This window comes from Sturnira hondurensis, unplaced genomic scaffold, assembly GCF_014824575.4.
Source record: "Sturnira hondurensis isolate 20B ecotype Veracruz unplaced genomic scaffold, ASM1482457v3 Scaffold0000648, whole genome shotgun sequence".
In the NCBI taxonomy this organism is placed as follows: Eukaryota; Metazoa; Chordata; class Mammalia; order Chiroptera; family Phyllostomidae; genus Sturnira; species Sturnira hondurensis.
The window spans coordinates 4,946,079-4,964,991 of record NW_028073279.1 but is presented as its reverse complement, the minus strand read 5'-3'; the positions used below and the strand labels follow the sequence as shown (position 1 = coordinate 4,964,991).

The 18,913-nt window shown below is 36.0% G+C and overlaps 1 protein-coding gene and 1 non-coding gene across 2 annotated transcripts in view; both read left to right on the top strand.

Moving 5' to 3' along the window:
- Window positions 1–18,913, top strand: part of LRRC7 (leucine rich repeat containing 7) — a 307,638-nt gene that overhangs the window by 246,713 nt on the left and 42,012 nt on the right. Inside the window, exon 22 of the mRNA XM_037043945.1 lies at window positions 15,474–15,695. Within this exon, the coding sequence (XP_036899840.1) occupies window positions 15,474–15,695 (222 nt within the window). The remainder of the gene's footprint in view (window positions 1–15,473; window positions 15,696–18,913) is intronic.
- LOC118985781 (small nucleolar RNA SNORA51) lies at window positions 16,710–16,843 on the top strand. Its single transcript, XR_005066198.1, has one exon. It is a non-coding gene; the product is annotated as a small nucleolar RNA SNORA51 (small nucleolar RNA).

Here is an 18,913-nt window from a genome sequence, read left to right as displayed (position 1 = left end):
ATACATGGAACTGGAATAAAAATAGCTACAGCCCTGGCCTGCATGGCTCAATTGGTTGGAGAGCCATCTCGTACCCAAAGTGTTGGGGGTTCAATTCCCAGTCAGAGTACACACCTAGTCTGTAGGTGCAATTCCTGATTGGGGATCATATAGACAGCAACCAATCAATGTTTCTCTCTCACACTAATGTTTCTCTCTTCCTCTCTCTCTCTCTCCCTTCTTCTTTCTCTAAAATTAATAAATACATTTTTAATTTTAAAAAATAGCTACATTTCTTGGCTTTTGCAATTTAACTGGGACTATGCAATAGTGCTTTTGGAATCCCTTACACCAGAAGGTGGAGGGGAGAGTGGATGCAACTCACTTACACAGGAATAGAGGAAAGTCTGGAATGGATAAGAAAGAGGTGAAAATGTAAATATTGAAAAATGTTAGGATGGTAGAAAGTAGAGTAAATATTGAGGCCATATTGAGCAAGTCAAGATGTAGAAGAAGCAGATATGAAAATTAACTGGGTAAACCTTACATACAAGAACAAAATAAAAAGGCTTCTTATTTCCATCGACAATATCAAGGTCAAGAATATCTGTTGTAATTTAAAGTAAAAAATGATTTTGATTTTCAGTGCCATAGCTAAACTCTCCTTTTGTGCAGAAGGGAATGTGTCAGGTAGTTAACTTTTGCCTTAGGCTTTGTATTTTTTTCCTACCAAAGCAATATACATTATTATCAGGGAAGAACCCCAGGAGTAATGCCTCAATTTTTAGTTCATAAGCAAATGAGAACAATCTTCTCTTTCACTGTGAGTGATGCCAAGCACAATCCTGGCTCCCTCTTCTCTGATTCTCTTGCCTACACCTCATTTTTCTCCACTGATAAGAGCAAATTTTACTCTGGTTAGAGTAAATATTTCTTCTGCTAGACTGGGCCATCACTGAAATTCAAAAACAGATTGGAATCCTTTACACCGAGTCATTTGGAATGCAAACATTTGTCTGAACCTTAGGAAAGAGATCTTTCTTAGTGGACAGGTGGAGACTCCCCTTGCTTCCCCCATCCTCCACATCACCCCCACCCATGTTGGTGTCACTTATAGCACTTTGTACTGAGGAACATAAAGACTTCCCTGATATCCATGGTACTGACACAGTCTCCAGGAGATTCTGAGCTTCAGGAGGAAATAGCAGACAAATGTATTGATTGTTAAGTGGGTTTTGCCCCCAAACAAGAAATGAATCATTGAAAAAGAAGATTTGATGAAGTCATACAATGATAGATTTTTATTTTTTATTTAGATATTTTATTGATTATGCTATTATACTTACCCCCATTTTCCCCCTTTTCCCCCCTCCACCTGGTACCCTCCATTCCCTCTGGCAGTCACTCCCTTAGTTCATGTCCATGGGTCATGCATATATGTTTTTTGGCTATTCCATTTTCTGTATTGTTCTTAACATCCCCCTGTTTATTCTGAACCTACCCATTTGAACTTCTTAATCCTTGTACCTTTTCTCCCATTCTTCCCCTGCCCCCTCCCAACTGATAGCCCTCCAAATGATTTCCATATTTGTGATTTTGTTTCTGTTCTGCTTGTTTGCTTAGTTGGGTTTTTTTAGATTTAATTGTCAATCATTGTGCATTTATTGCTATTTTAATGTTGATAGTTTTTATCTTTTTCTTAAATAAGTTCCTATAACATTTCATATAATATTGGCTTGGTGATGATGAACTCCCTTGGCTTTACCTTGTCCGGGAAGCACTTTATCTGCCCTTTTATTCTAAATGATAGCTTTGCTGAGGAGCATAATCTAGGTTGTAGGCCCTTGCTTTTATCCCTTTGAATATTTCTTGCCAGTCTCTTCTTCCCTGTGACATTTCTTTTGAGAAATCAGCTGACAAGCCCTTTTGGAGGAGATGCCTGAGAATCCTGCAGTTGCTTCTACCACCCCAACTTCCACTGATTTTCACAGCCAGAAGTTATGGGGACTTAACCTTCCTAAAACTGGAACCCTGGGCTGGGTGGTATGATGAGGCACTGGGATCCCTCATTCATATTATCCCTTCCAATTTTCAGCCACGACAGGTTAGTGTGGGACCATCCATTCCATGTTTCTGAGTCTCCATTTCTCCACCCTCCTACCCGTCTCGATGAATATGACTTTTTCAATTCCTTGGTTGTCCGACTTCCACACAGCTCTATTTTCTGATGATTCTAGGTTGTGAGTTTCATTCACCTCCTGTCCCAGCAAGACTGATGCTTCTCTTTCATGTCAGTGTTTGTCTCTCTCCCTCCCTCTCTTTCAGTCTGGATGGATGTGGTTTCTTTAATTCCATAATTGTCAGACTTCCATTTAGCTTGGTTTTTAATGGTTCTGAATGATGGTTTTTTTTATATTGTAGTTGTAATTTTGATGTGGTTATGCAAAGATACAAGCCATGTTTACCTATGCCACCATAGGTAAACAAAAAATCTTTTAGCATAATCTGTTGTCCCTAGAGGGACATTTCTTACACAAATATCTGTAAAGTTTTTTCTCTTAAACAAAAGCCACTTTTTTCAGGGGACATAAGTTTTAAAAAGAGAGTGGAACAGTAGGAAGATAGCAGATGTGCTCAATTAAAAAAGAACCTGTCTCCCCAGCAGGACTTTGAAAATGACTCTCTTGATCTACATTAATGCAACTCTACTTTTCTTGGAGGTATCCAGAAACAATCTGAAACTGATCATCTGTGTGAATTGTTAAGTACCCACTCCTTAATTTTCCCATTAGGTTGAGAAAAGCAGTTTTAAGCAACAGTTTCAACGACATCAGTTGCATAGGAGGTGAACATACCCATCATCACAAATATCCCTTTAGGTTAGGAGGGTTTAGGAGCAGGAGAGGGAGGTAGGTGAAAGTTATACCTTATGTGACTTTTGTGCCAAGAATCAAGTATTGATGACATTGTTAGTCATCTACCAAACACCTTTTAGAGGCTCTTTGAAATTTCTCATGCTTATATTTAGTGACTATATTAAGACACCCACTAATTTTCCCTGCCTAACAAATATAGGCCTCTGTCTGTACTAGGCTAGCTTTAACATAGTCTTTTTAGAATAAATAACAGTTATTGTTTCAGAATGTAATAAAAATGCACTATCTGTGGTTATACAAGTTAAAATGTATAGAACAATCCAAAGAACAATTATAGGAATTGTAAATTAAGGGCTCAGATATAGTCTTTAGAATTTCAAGTTATATTCCTTTTATGTTACCAGTATCAGAGCTGTAATTCAGATTAATTAATTGTACTCTATTTAAAACATAGGTTATTGATTTTTTATCATGTTACCTTTTCCAACAAGTCAATGCAGCCATGTCATTTGCTATGCTAGAGAAATAAGAATGTATGCATCCAATTAGATTTAATGCCTCCCATAATTGCAAATTATTGATGTAAGACAAAGAAAGCTAAATGTATTAAGGCTTGCTTGTTAAACAAAAAATAATTCCCAAAGCAAGAGGACATGGCCTATAGGAAGTCAAAACTTTCATGAAAATGGGACCCTTCAGAGTTAGTTTCAAATACTTAGTAAGAGTAGTTAATCAGGAAGAGGGGTCTGAAGAAATCAATGAAATAATTTCCTCTATTTAATGATCCATTTTGAATATTTATTTCGTTAATCTGAACATCTGGAATGATGCATTTTTAATCCATTCATTTTAGTATTATTGAACTTATAGATAATTTTTAACTTACTCTATTTTATTATACATAAGTTTGTTCTCAAAAACAATGGAGATAGGAGGTTGTGGAAATGTAAATGGAAAAATTCTTCTTCAACATAAAGCTCTTTGTGACAGCTGAACAAAATATTGGTTAGTTTTACAGTCACTTTTTAATTAAATTTTCTACTTAATACAACATTAATTATTTAACTAACAAAGTACATCCCTTTATCTGCTACTAACAGTGCAACAATACAGCTATCTCCAGTAGCGAAGGACTTCACTGTCATAAGTCAGGAAATTGTTCTAATCCAGACTGGCTCTAAATTATTTCCTTAATAAAAGTGCAGACCTAAACAGTGTCTATCAAAAGGCTATTGAGTCAGAGGTAGAATAAAAACATGCCACAAGCTAAAGCAATAGAAAGAGTGTCAGATTAAAACAGTTTATTTCATCAATTCTTGACATAGGTATTCCTTAAAACTGTTCTACTTCAGAAAATTGAGATAACTCAATCACACTTATATTATCTTCAGACTTGGAGGATTGTTGATTGTTGCCAGACAGTTGCCACATACAGGATGTCAAAATGATGAGATTCCGTTTCCTGCCCCTTGATTTGTATCTGACGTACTCTATTATCTCTGGTTCTTAGCAATCTTATGGATGAAAGAAATAATTGTCAAACTTTTATTGGTATTGTTAATATCTTCCTTTTTATTTTATTTTAAGGAAGTTTAAGTCAGCATCAGCACAGAACAAATTGCAGGGAGAAAAAAATGTAGACTATACCTAATTTCACCATTTTGATTATGGATCCTCCACTTTTTTCCTTTTGGTTAATAATGTCTAATTTCATATCTATGCTTTAGAAGTTGACATTTAATCATAGAGGAATGAGGTCATAGAGATTCAATAAGCCAGAAGTAGCCATCTGCGCATGTCAGCCGACTGCCCTCCTAAGGCATATGTGCTGAAGGGAAAACCTTATTGCCTCACTTTTTTATGTCATTCAAGGCACTGAAGTATTTGACTTTTGAAGATTTAAGATCAGCAAAGATTTTAAATGCCCCCCTCCCAAATACTGCACTGTGCCAGCAGATAAAGGGTCACCGATTCCCCAGGGCAGACGAGAGAACATCTTCCTGCTCCTCTCTTTCAAACTTCAGAGCTCCCTTCCATGTACTGCTCAAGTCTGTCCTCTCTGCCTAAATGGGGGAGGTAGATTTTCAGCGTTAAAACCGCCCTAACTAAATACAAATAAAATAAGAAGGAAAAAACCAAGCTTAATCATTTGGTTGTTAGAGTCATAAAACAGCACATACAATTCATATTTGGCACTGTAAAGATGCTTAATATACACACCCTCTCATCATCTTCACAAGAATGCGAGATTGAGGAACACAAGATTGAAGCCCAGTGCATCTGGTTCCACAGCCTGTTCTAACCACTGCATTGTACTATGAACATATTATAACCCTCTGACCCCACGCAACCAAAAAAAATCATAAAACATTAGAGCATAGCCCTGTTGCAATAGGAAATAACCCTCAATATCAGAAATACCTTGGCTTGTATATTTAGCTAGTACCTCTTAGCACAACTTGGTATTGTTCCCCGTGTTTCATGGCCCAAAAGACAGAGAGGAGCCCTGGTACCTGTCATGCATTTTAAAAGAATCTTTGAGTCCTCTTCAACTGATTTTCTGTGACCTACAAAAGTCAAACATTTTACATATTTCTAAAAGGGCTTGTTTTCCAAGTCTGTTTTCTTTAATCTGAAATATTGACAGGTTCTTTATTTACCTGTACGAATCTGAAAGAACAGGATCAGGAGCCTACTTACAGATCATTCTATCATACTGAATTCAGTTCCTTTTATTAATTTTGTTCCTCAAAAAATGAGGGCATCAGACTTCCTGGTTATATCCTCTAAAATCCCTACTGCTCTTTTCCATTTGGTGGTCTCCGTTTTCCACAAACTAACCTAAGTCCTGTCACCAAAGCCTCTAGTGAAAGTGAAAACACTACACTGAATATTGAAGCAAGCCCTGCAAAATGATTACACTAATACAGAAAAACTAAACTATATACTAAGCTGCAGAAAAAATGTTGTCTCAATGTTTTTTTCTTGTTTCTTAAGATCCTCCTTTTTTTTCTTTTCTACAAGAGTGCAGGAGAAACTGTGAGCCTTCTCACTTTTCATTGAATGGCTGTTGAGTATATTAAACCCCGCTATTTGTTCAGTTTCTCCTCTGGGACAGTGATGCATATGTTTGTAGAGAGGCTCTGAACATTTATCATAGCAGCTATCACATAGGTGTTTAAATAATGGTACCTACTATAGTATTTGTTATTTTAGGTAAAAATGTATAAGTTATTGACAAACAAAAAGCTTTATTTAGCTTTGTTCCTAACAACAGGTTGTTAATGAGACCAAGGTTATACATCAGCATCTCTTTTGAGTTACTTTTACTCGAACACAGGCTATACTCTTCGCTTGGACAGTTGTCTTGAAAACATGTGCAATGGGGATGGAGATATCTAGGGGAGGAAATGAAGGTGAATCACAGCAACCTAAAATGTTAGCCATATTAGTGAAGAGTAAGTAGTCTCAGCTCTACTTATGACAGAATTCATTTCTTAAAAAATCTGTGAAAGACAAATACCATATGATCTCACCTGTAACAGGAATCTAAACAACAAAACAAACAAGCAAGCAAAATATGACCAATGACACTCAAATATGGAACAGGCTGACAGGGTCCAGAGGGGAGAAGGGAGAGAAACATAGGGGAAAAGGGGATGGACTCACATGAACAAGTATAAAGGACACATGGACAATAACTAAGGGTGGGGGAAGGAAATGGGAGGGAGGTGGGGAGCACTGGGCGGGGGGTGGGCAGGGCTGGGAATATAAGACAGAAAACTGTACTTGAACAAGAATTAAATTTTTTTTTAAATCTGTGTACAAGTTGTCATCTCTCTCTCTCTCTGTCTCTCTCTCTAAAAAAAAGCCACTTCACAAAATCAGAAACAAATCCATGATTTACTGCATGCTAACAAATAACTTATAAGGCACAGGGTCTCTGAGTAAGATAGAATTTAGGGGAAGCATGGAGTTCACATATTGATACTTTCAGAAGTTGGAATATTTAGGGGTTCATTGACCTTGAACTAGAGAATTTGGTTATTTGAGTGAGACTGTTGCTGAATGCCTAACTTTCAGGTGCCTTTCTAAAGCAACCTGTCATTGATTAATTACAAGTTTAAAACAAGTTCTAATGGGTGGTTATTTATTGCTATGGCCAAAGGACAGCTAGACCTTTACTCAGCAGATAAGAACTTTTTATTTTCATTGCCATTATAGAGAACTTACTATGGACCAGTAATATGCGCAACATATTACATTATCTGTTTTAATCCTCATAATATTCTGTGAAGCACTTATTATCTATAGTTTTCATATGATAAGCAAAGGGCTTTTTCAGCTTGCATAGATTGCATAACTAAAAAGTGACAGAACAAAGAATAAAACCCAGATTCATTTGACACCAAAGACTGTTATCTGTACTGCCTCTATTAAATTTTTAAATTAACTCCTGGCATTTCTATAACCCTTCACTTCTATAATTTTGTCATTTCAAGAATGTCATACAAATAGAATTATACAATGTCATCCAGTAACCTTTTGCCATGGACTTTTTTTTTTTCACTCAGCATACTTCTCTGGGGAGTCATCCAGGTTGTTGTGTATCAGTAGTTTCTTCTTTTTTTCTTGTTTATTAGTATTCTAAAGTATGGATGTATCACAATTTTTTTAACCACCCACCCATTGAAAGAAACTTAGAATTCAAGTTTGGGGCTGTTAGGAAAGAATTTGCTCCAAAAATTCGTGGGCAAGATAAATGCCCAGGAATGTAATTGGTGGATCATATGGTACTTGTATGTTTAGTAAATTTTTAAGGAACTGCCAAATATATTTCCAGAGTCATTACACCATTTTACATTTCCTTCAGGTGACTATGAGTGATCCAATTTCTAATCATTCATTGTCAGCATTTGTTGTTTCAATGCTTTATTTTGGTCATTCTGGTGTATAGTAATATCTCATTGGGATTTTAATTTGTATTTCTTAAATAGCTAACAATGTTGAAAATCTTTTCATGTGCTTATTTGCTGCCATTTGTGTATCCCCTGGGGTGAAATATCTCTTCACGTCTTTTGACCATTATTCTACATAAATTGTTTAATTTCTTACTGTTAGGTTTTGAGGGTTTTTACATATATTCTAGATAATATCCTTTGTCAAATGTGTATTTTGCTAATATTTCTGTAGCTTGTTTTTATCCCCCTAACATTTTACATTTAAATCTATGTAGCTTGTTTTTATCCTCCTAACATTTTACATTTAAATCTATGGTCTATTTTGAGTTAATTTTCATGTAAGATGTGACATAGGTCAAGGTTCATTTATTTTGCCCACAGATTGCAAATGGTTGTGCCAGCATTGTTTGTGGAAAACACTGTCTTCATCCACTGAATTGCTTTTGCACCTTTACCACAAAATCATTTGGCCTTTTTCCTTGTGGGCCTATTTATGGGTTCCCCGGTCCATTCCATTTATCAGTCTGTCTGTCCTTCTGCCAATACCATACATAATAATCTTGAAATCAGGCTTATTCTTCTCACCTTATTCTCCTGTTTCAAAATTGTGTTAGCTCTTCTAGCTTCATTGTCATTCAATATAAAGTTAGAATAATATTATTTGTAAAGGTAAAACAGCTTTCTGGGGTTTTGATTGGAATTTATTAAATTTGTGTATCAATTTGAAGAGAATTTATATTTTTACTGTGTTAAGTCTTCCAATCCATAAATATGTCTCTTCATTTATTTAAATCTTTGACATCTTTCTTCAGCATTGTGTAGTTTTCAGCGTATAAATCTTGTACAAGCTTTGTTTGATTTATGCCTAAGTATTTTTCTTGTCCTGAGCGCCTGTGCATGGTATTGCATTTAAATTTCAGTGTCTACACATTCACTGCTAACAAACATAAATACTCTTGTTCTTATATCTTGTGACCTTGCTGAATTCACTTTTCCTAGGAAAATTTTGCTGAATCTTTAGGGTGTTCTGTGTAGACAATTATGTCTGTAGATAAGGACATTTGATTTCTTCCTCTCCATCTGTATGCCTTTTATTTCCTTCTCTTGCCTTATTCTGCTGAGTGGAACTCCCAGCATTATGCTGATTAAGAGTGGTGAGTATGGACGTCCGTTCCTTGTTCTTGAACTTAGGGAAGAAGCATTCATTTTTTTTCATGTAAGTTGTAAGTTAGCTCTAAGTTTTTTGTAGATATTTTATTAAGTTAAGGAAGCTCTTCATTTCAATATTTCTGAGTTTTTAGCACAAATGGATGGTGAATTTTGTCAAATATACTATGCTTCCATTGATATGATCACAATTTTTTTTCTGCAGCCCATTAATATGGTTCAATGCATTTGTTGATTTTCAAGTATTGAACATGCTTTATATTACTGAAATAAATGCCACTTGGTCATGGTGTATAATTCTTTTTATATATTGCTGAATTCTATTTGCCAATATTTTGTTAAAGATTTCTATATTTGGTATTGCTCTATAGTTTTCTTTTACTTTCTTCTCTTTTTTTCTGTCCTTATCTGGTGTTATTGGGATAATACCACTGGTTTCATAAAATACACTGTGATGTGCCCCCTCGTATTCTATTATTTGGAGAGAGTATGTAAAATTGGTGGTAATTCTTATTTAAATGGTTGGTAGAGTCCTGGTTCTGGAGATATGTTCTCCAGGAGATTTTTAATTGCAGATTCCAGCTTTGACAGTTGCAGTGTTTCTCAAATGATCTATTTCATATTGGGTGAGAGTTATGGTAGTTTGTGCTTTTCAAGGAAGTGACTCATTTCATTTGGGTTGTCAAATTTGTGTGTAGAGTTATTTCAGTTTTACCTTTTCATCTTTATGATATCTGCAGGATATGTAGCAATATCCCATCTTTTTTCCTAATTTTGGTAATTTGTGTGTATGTGTGTTTTCTTACTTAGTCTTGATTGAACTGTCGATCTTACGATCCTTTTAAAAAACAGCTTTTCATTTCTTTTATTTTTTCTGTTATTCTCAATTTCTTTGATTTCTGCTCTTATGATTTTCTTCTCTGTGCTTTCTCAGGTTTATTTGGCTTCTCATCCTATAAGCTCCTGAGATAAGATTTTAATTATTGATTTGAGGCTTCTCTTCTTTTAGTATCTGCATTTAGTGCTGTTAATTTCCCTCTCAGCATTGCTTTAGCTATGTTCCACAAATTTTGATGTTATATTTTCATTTACATCAAGTTCAATGTGTTGTGTTATTTCCCTTGAGACTTTCTTCTTTGACTCATGGGTTATTTAAAACTGTGTTATTTCGTTTCCAAGTGTTTGCATTTTTTTATCCTTCTGTCTTTTATTTCTGGTTTGGTTCCATTGTGGTTGGAGAACATTTTCTGTGTGATTTCAATTGTTTAAATTTGTTTAGATTTGTTTTCCAGTTCAGGATATGGTCTATCTAAGGAAATACTCTGTCAGACTCACAGAGGGACAGCAGATGACATCAAGTGGGAGTGGAGGGTTAGGGGCTGGAGGGATTGAGCAAAAAGGAAAAATGACTCATGGACATGAAGAAAGGTGTGGTGATTGCTGGGGGAAAGCAGGTATAGAAGGACTAAATAATAATGGAAAAAATTCAATAAAGATTAAATTAAAAGAAAAAATATGTAAATATTCTGTAGGAACTTGAAGAAAATGTGTATTATGCTGCTGTCAGGTAGAATACCCTCTAGGTGATCTATTGGTTGATAGCATTGTTGAGTTTTTTCTACATTGTGGCTAATTTGTAGTCTAGTGCTCCTATCAATGTTGAGAAAGGAGTGTTGAAATCTCCAGTGATAACTGTGGATTTATCCTTTATCTTTCAGTTCTCTCAAGTTTGCTTTACATCTGCATATTTGCATCTCTGTTGTTTGTTGTGTACATGTTTAGGATTGCTATAACTTCTTGGTGGATTGACCCATTTTTATTATATAAAATCCCTTATTTCTAGCATATTTTCTTTGCTCTAAAATCTACTTTATCTAGTGTTAATATATAGTCACTTCTCTTTTCCTTAAATTAATTTTTTGCATGATATATGTTGGGTTTTTTTTACATTTTATTTATTTATTTACTTTTATTTAATTCTTATTCAAGTACAGTTTTCTGTTTTATATTCCCTGCCCTTGTTGATCCTTTTCATTTTTACCTCCCTGTATAGTTATATTTGAGTTATTTCTTGTAGTCTGCATATAGTTCAGTGACATTCTTTAATCCACTCTGTTGCAATCTCTTTTAAATTGTGTATTTAATCCCTTTGCATTTCAGAATTTACACATTAAGGTTTGTCTTAATTTAATTTTTGCATTCTGTTTGTTCTCTCTCAGCTCTGGTGTGCATGTGTGTGTGTGTTGCATGTGAATTATTTGGGTGACTTGCTTCTTCAGCTCCAAGTCTGGCACACATGACACAAAAATGAAACTCAATGAATTCACCACCATGTTTTTACTTGGTCCCCAGGTCCCTAGCTGATCTGCTTTCTTCTATCTACTCTGCCGGGTTTTCTTACATTTATTTACATATAATAACCAGGTTTTTTTTTAATTTTTCTTAATGGAGAGAATAAGAGAAACTGTCTACTCAGTCTACCTGGAAGTGGAAGTTTTACTGTCACAATTTTTAAAACTTAACCTGCATGTTAAAAAGAAGAATATGCAGAATACATGGTGTAGACAGAAAATGATAGATCTTTTGTTGTTTTATGCAACATAAAATTCCTGAAACTGACTCACCTCAATGAGTGCTGCTGATATCTTGAAACTGATTACTGAATTATCCTTTATAGTGATTCTGCATTGTTACAATTGCTCCCAAACATTTTTAGAACTCATCTGGGATAAATTTTAGAAAAAATCATATCCATTTTCATATTCTCAGTGGTATAAATTGTCAGCCTTGGAAGTCATGTTTGCTTTTTTTGAAGGAACCCCAAAAGGTTAAAAAGTCAAGATGGGTAGTAGTAAAACAGATGACCAACCGGGTAATACACTTCTCCACCTCACACTCTTTTCTGGGAGAATTGTGTGAACCAAAGTACGGTTGTAATGAGAAAGACATTTCTTTTATATCCTATGAAATCTTCCAAACACTTTCAATATTCATAATAAACTTTGCTCACTGTAGGATGAATTTTGCAGAAGAGAAGCAAATCAACATTCCTTTTCTGTGGTGTTGACATTAATGTTTCCTTGGATCCCACGGTTATTGGAGTTTTTCCCTGTAAAGCTTGACAATCTGTTTTTGGGTCAACTTGAAAACACTTTATTCCATCACTATTCTCCTCAAATACATGTTATTTTGTCCAACCTCCCCTTGAAAGTTCAAAACAAATGTCAAATCTTCTCTATTTCTCTTTATCATTCAAGACATGTAGCTCAGACTTTACAGAAACCTTCTTGTTCAAATTCGCCTCCTGTATGAGTCAGGGTTCTCTAGCTAACCCTCTGAATAAATCCAGGCTCTGACATTTTCTACATTTTCATCAGTCTTTTGTACTTCACCATGAGCATCCTTATTACCTTTCTTGAGCCTTTGTTCCAGTCAATGATCTTCCTCATTGCAGTCCCCCACACCATAATTATTCTTTTAGATATCTTGTGTCCTTCATGTTTGCTTAACTTCACAGAAAATCTAGTGTTAATTCCTTGCTTTCTCCAGCTGTCATTCCCCATCCATTGCACCCTGTAGCCCAGTGTAAGGACTGCTGCTGATGCAAACAGAATTGTTTTACAGCACATTCCTTCTAAGTCCCTATATGTTTTGCCAAGCCATATAGAACATGAGCTTCATCACTTCATAATCATGGGACGATTACTAAATACACAAAGCATCAGCCTGTTTGCTTCACTAGAAAGCCCTAGGCCACATGCATAGTATCTAACATAGAGAATAGACCTAATTCAATGAGTAGGAATGGCTCTTTGGCAAACTGAAGAGCTGATGAAGACATTTAAGACATCCCACCTCAACAACCTGATCCTTTTGTTCCTTGTCATGACTTTTTTTCAATGCACTATGACAGTCATAGTCAGACAGCCTTGGTCCAAACCCCAGTCCTGCCAGTTTACCAGCTGGCAAGTGACTTGAGAGAATTACTTAATCTCTACAAGCTTTAGTCTTCTCCTCAGTAAAACTGGACAATAATAATTATCTCTAAGGCTGTTATAATGGTTAAAGAACACAATACATGTAAGTTTGAGTGCATTGTTTGGTACCTACTGTTTGGAAGGCAGCTATTATGTATTAAATGCCAGTTACCACGCCAGTCATGAAAGATGGCAAGTAAGGCATGGTTCTTGCCACTTAGTTCCATATTGTAGCATAATTCTGAGCTCACACTGTCCCATGAGAAGAAAAAAATAAAGCAGAAAAATAAATCTAAAGGCCTTTACCATTCTACAATATATAGAATTAGCTTTATACCCTCAGATAGACCATTACTAGAATATTCTCACCAATGAAGTGATTGTTAAGTAGTCATTATTGATTTTCTCATGCAAATTACTCTTTATAGAACTCCAGTTTTGTTCTGTATCCTTCTAAGCTTTTCTGGGTGTTAGAATTCCTTGCTTGGCTATGTGATCACTTTCCATTAAACTGCCCGTCTTCCACTTCCCCACTGACTCAAGCACTGACTGAAGAGCCAGGAATATTATGCCAGTAGAGGTGAGAAGCAGGTATAAATGTGGAATCAATGGACTTTTTCAGTGCCCAGTAAAGCCAGCTTAGTCAGCCTCTATAGCCCCAGCCCTCAAACTTTAGGAATCATTTTCTTTAACAACCCATCATGCCAATGAGGTCGTCCCGAGTATAGCAGTTTAAAATGTGATACTGTGCTTATCATGGATTTTCTCTCCTCGCAAACAAAAGGACAGGAAATTTCATAGAGATAGGAGAGAATTCAATTTGCAGTGAGGAAAAACTTGACCAGAAGGGTGTTCAGTTTTCTAGAATGGCTGATAAGGAAATAGATAAAATAGAGAAATATACATTTGCCCTTTACATGGTTATCTTAGTTGTGCTCATGATGTTATATCTTTGTGATCTGGTTAATTGTGTTGGACACTCCTGGATTGTTAAATGACACACTTTTTTGCATCTTTTCCTCAGTTTCTCATGACTAAAGTATTTTTGATGTTTTTGAATGCAAAAACTGTACATGATCCTAAGACAAGAAGTTAGACGCCTAAAAAATATAATCAAATGGTTATTTACTTTGCCCTACATATGGCCGAATAACAATTTTGAGTATTTTCTTTACTGAAATTACCGCTTATTTGGAATCAAGCAATATGTCTTTCATCTTCAACTTTTTCCCATGATCACTGTCATTTCCTGATGTCTCTGATATTGTTCTTTTTAAAAACTTTTTTAAAATCAAAATTAATCTCTTCATTGAATGCTTGTTTAATAATTATTCCTTTATTCCTCTAACCTGATTTTTCATAGTAATCAAAATCTTGATTAGTCAGGAAAATTCACAGGCTTTCTTAGCTAATGAATTCTCATGTGAAATTCATTTTTGAATTTCAAATTACCTACCTTTAAGAGATCAACAAAAAGGAAAGTGATTTCAGGAAGTAACGTCTCAGAACCTTCTGTAGTAATGGGTGAAGTACCAAGCACAGCACTACTAATCATGAGCATGGACTTCCTGTATTAGATTTTCTGTTAAGCCACACTAACTTTAAAAAACATATTTTATATTACCAGGTCACGAACAGAACTGCTTGCTCAGTAGAAAAGATGTCAGGTAGAATGAGTGAAGGAGCCAGAAAGGTGAGAAAATAGGAGTGAACAAAGGAGAGGGGGGGCATTGCACCGCATCCTTTGAAGGTGGGAAGCCACAGTGAGCTTGCCCTCTCCCCTCCATAACTGCCTTTAAGAATTAAGAAATGATTGTTGTAATTTTAGAGGTGCTGAGGAATCCCCGAAAGCCCATCCGAGATGACCTGCATACAGAGCTCGCTTTGAAGACCTTCCCCGATCTAGTGCTTCCCCAGGCTATCGATACTCACAGGAATCTACCACGTGCTTAATTTTCAATGTAACTTAAAGATTCCCAAATGATACTCTTGATTTGCAAATGCAGAAAATTTATAAATACTAGTTATATTCATGTGAGCAATCTCACTAAACACTTGTGGCATAAAAGAAAGTATGTAATTCAATTCTTCTGTTTCAGAATTAAAAACCAGGTTGTATCGTTTCCTCTTAAAGTTTCATGTGTTAACATCTCTCTCCCTGGCATTTTTCAAAATGAAATGCCATATAGAACTTCATTTGATTTTTAAGTTGCGACTTCTTTTTCCTCTTAAAATTTCTTAGACAACTGTATTCTTTTAGAATGGACGTTAAAATAAACATTGGCAAACCACCAGACAACTATAAATGTATTTAATGCAACCTTGCTCCAACATTAAGATTTTCGCAAGGCACAGTAGGCAGAACCTTGCTGTTTTTCATTATCTTTTCCAGCCGTGGCTGCAAGCCTGAATTGATGCCACTTGACCAGAGAGATATTCTGTACATATGGGCTACTTTAATCGCATCCTGTCAACACCACGAATCTTCATCTGACAGGTTATCTTCTCTACAGGCAGGCAGCCATATCCAGACCTTGATGGGGTCCCAAAGCCTTCAGCATCGGAGCCGTGAGCAGCAGCCATATGAGGGAAATATAAACAAAGTGACCATCCAGCAGTTTCAGTCACCATTGCCTATTCAGATCCCCTCTACACAAGCCACCCGGGGACCTCAGCCTGGACGGTGCTTAATTCAAACTAAAGGGCAAAGGAGTATGGATGGATATCCAGAGCAGGTGAGAGGAATTTTCACAATCGATGAGTTTTCAGGAAATGTTCAGGGAAGTCCAATGAATCCGTGGTTTGTCTTCTCTTATTAAAATAGTCTTGGACACATTAATGCTGTTGCCATGTTGAATACAGGTTCTTTTGTGGGGATTTTATGATTATTTTCAGGGGTTAAGCACAACAATGTATAGGAATTGATGGTTGGTAAAATGCCCATTTTACACAAGGAGAAAGGGATGGATCAGAAAAGGTTTTCTGGTTTATCGTACACTCTCTCCTTCCCACTTCCCACTCCAGTTCAGCCCCACAGCTCGGCTTCGGCCTGGGACAAAGGTTTCAGTAGATGAGGTGCGGCTACCAAGGCCTCTGGGGAAACTGACAGTGTGAGAAGTAAACTGTGTGCTCCTCTCTGTTAGTGAGAACATTTTATGAAGGTCCTGTCTTCTGATTGTTGAAGACTACAGAGATAAAAAGCTTTCCATGAAGAAAATGATAAATAACAGTTAGAAGGGAAACATTTCTGAAATGCTCTAAAAGCTGCTGATAAATGCCATGGAGCATGAGCAATGGCTGCCCCTTTGACCGCGCTAAAATTAGAGTTTGCTTTTCCGTTAGAAGGACCAGTCTTTCTTCCTTCAGAACAGAACTGACGGAAGAAAAGAACAGAATAGAACAGAACAGAACTGCTGAATAAAATCTCAGCAATTGAGTGATATTGTGCTCAGAAAGTAAGTTATTAAGATCTTAATACTTATAAAATTAATTTTTCTTTCATTCTTCAGGTAATTAGGCAAAGCTGACTTTGCCCACTGACTTCACTAAATCCTTAATACAGTATATAAAGGTTTCACTTTATACTAACTCAAAGCTTCACATATTCCCACCTTATTTTCTGAACATATCAGACAAGATTATCTTCATGTTCAAGTTGTTTTCCTTTCTATTGTTATGAGCCACTTATTATTTGGATCCCTGATCCAGACATTGCCTCTATTTCTTTTTTTTTAATATTTTACTTATTTGGCCTCCCAGTGCTTACCACAGGCTGTGTTCTTACACTGCCTGTACAGGAAGAGGAGGCAGAGTGAACCCACCCCATATACACCTCAGCCCAGGCCCTTTGCCTGGTCTGTATTGTGAATGGGGGGGGACATGGAGAAAAAATATATTTTTTAATTAATTTATTTTCAGAGAGAGGGGAAGGGAAGGAGAGAGGGAGAAAAATATCAATGTGTGGTTGCCTCTCATGTGTCCCCCACTGGGAACTGTCCTGCAACCCAGGCATGTGCCCTGACTGGGAATCGAACCGGGATCCTTTACTTCACAGGCCCGAGCTTAATCCACTGAGCTATGCCAGCCAGGGAATCTATTTCTTAATACCCTTCTTGAAGCTGAGATTATGTATGAATCATTCTGAGAATCATAGATATTTTAAAGATAACTTTTTCTGTCCTGCCTTTATCTAGGCCAAGTGTTGGATTTACAGTAAAATAAATCAGACAGGTGCCTTTAATGAGGTAATGATATGAGGTTTTTAATTTTCCAGAGATTCTAAAAAGTTAATGAAGTTTTAAATTATGCTTTACTAAAGGCATCTAGAAGGTTAAAAATTGTTCGTATATCCTCCCTCACAAATATTATAACCTCAATTCAGTTCTCTGACTTAGTTATTCCTAATAGCAGCTACGTGTTTTTTCTCTGAAAGTCAATGCATTTAAAAATTCACTGAGATCAATGCCCTCTATTTTTACCTACTTTGAATAGTAAATTTAGTTATTAGCATGCACTTATTCTGAACTCTCTAAATTTAAAGTTTGTTTTACATTATCCCTCTAATAACACATAAATTGTATAGTTCCACTAATGAGAGGATTAGTATATTTTAAATTTTACATGCTTACTAAATATAAAACATGTTTAGAGTTACTTGCAAGTGTCTTAACTCCTCACTCTAAAAACATAAGGTGCTGTTGAGTTGTATTCGTTCTTTGTGTATTTTAGAGATTAAATCCTGGTCAGATATACCATTGGTAAAATATTCTCCCAAACTACGGGTTCCCTATTTGTTTTGCTGATGGATTCTTTAGCTGCACAGAAGCTTTTCATTTGATGTAGTCCCACTTGTCTATTTCCTGCTTTGTTTCCAGTGACTTAGGAGATACAGCAACAAAAACACTATACATTTAATATCTGAGATTTTACTCCCTGTGTTTTATGGCTTCACGATTTACATTTAAGTCTTTATCCATTTTCAGTTTTTTTTGTGTGTGTATGGTAAGTTGGTGGTCTAGTTTCATTTTTTTTCATGTACCAGTTCACTTTCCCCAACACCATTTATGAAGATACTGTCTTTGCTCTACTGCAGACTCTTGCCACCATTGTCAAATAGCAATTGCTCATACAGGTGTGGGTTTATTCCTGAGCTCTCTGTTATGTTCCATTAGTCTATGTGCCTGTTCTTGTGCCAGTAGCAGGCTGTTTTTATTACAGTGGCCTCATCGTATGGTTTGACACAAGAGTTGTGATACCTCCAGCTTTGTTCTTCTTTTATAAGATTTCTGAGATTATTTGGGGTCTTTTTTGGCTCCATATAAATTTTTGGAGTATTTGTTCTAGTTCTGTGAAGTATGCCATTGGTATTTTGATAGGAATCGTGTTGAATGTATAGATTGCTTTGGGTAGAATAGCCATTTTAATGATGTTAATTATTCCAGTTTATGAACACAGTGTATGCCTCCACTTATTTGTTTCTTTCTCAATTTCTTTCTTTAGTGGCCTATAGTTGTCAGAGTAATAATCTTTTACCTCCTTAGTTAAATTTGTTCTTAGGTGTCTTGTTTTTTGTTGCAATAGAAAATGGAACTGTTTTCCCTTTCTGATAGCCCATTATTGATGTATAAAAATGCCATTAGTTTCTGGTATTAATTTTGTATCCTGCTACTTTGCCAAATTTATTTGTTAGGTGTATTAGTTTCTTGGTGGAGTCTTTAGGGTTTTCTATGTATAATATCAGACAAACAACCCAATTAAGAAATGGGCAAAAACCCTGAATAGACACTTCTCCAAGGAGAACATACAGAGTGCCCATAGACATATGAAAAAATGTTCAGCATTACTAATCATAAAAGAAATGCAAATTAAAACTGCAATGAGATATCACCATTCACCTGTCAGAATGTCCATAATTAATAAATCAACAAACAACAAGTGCTAGCAAGGATGAGGG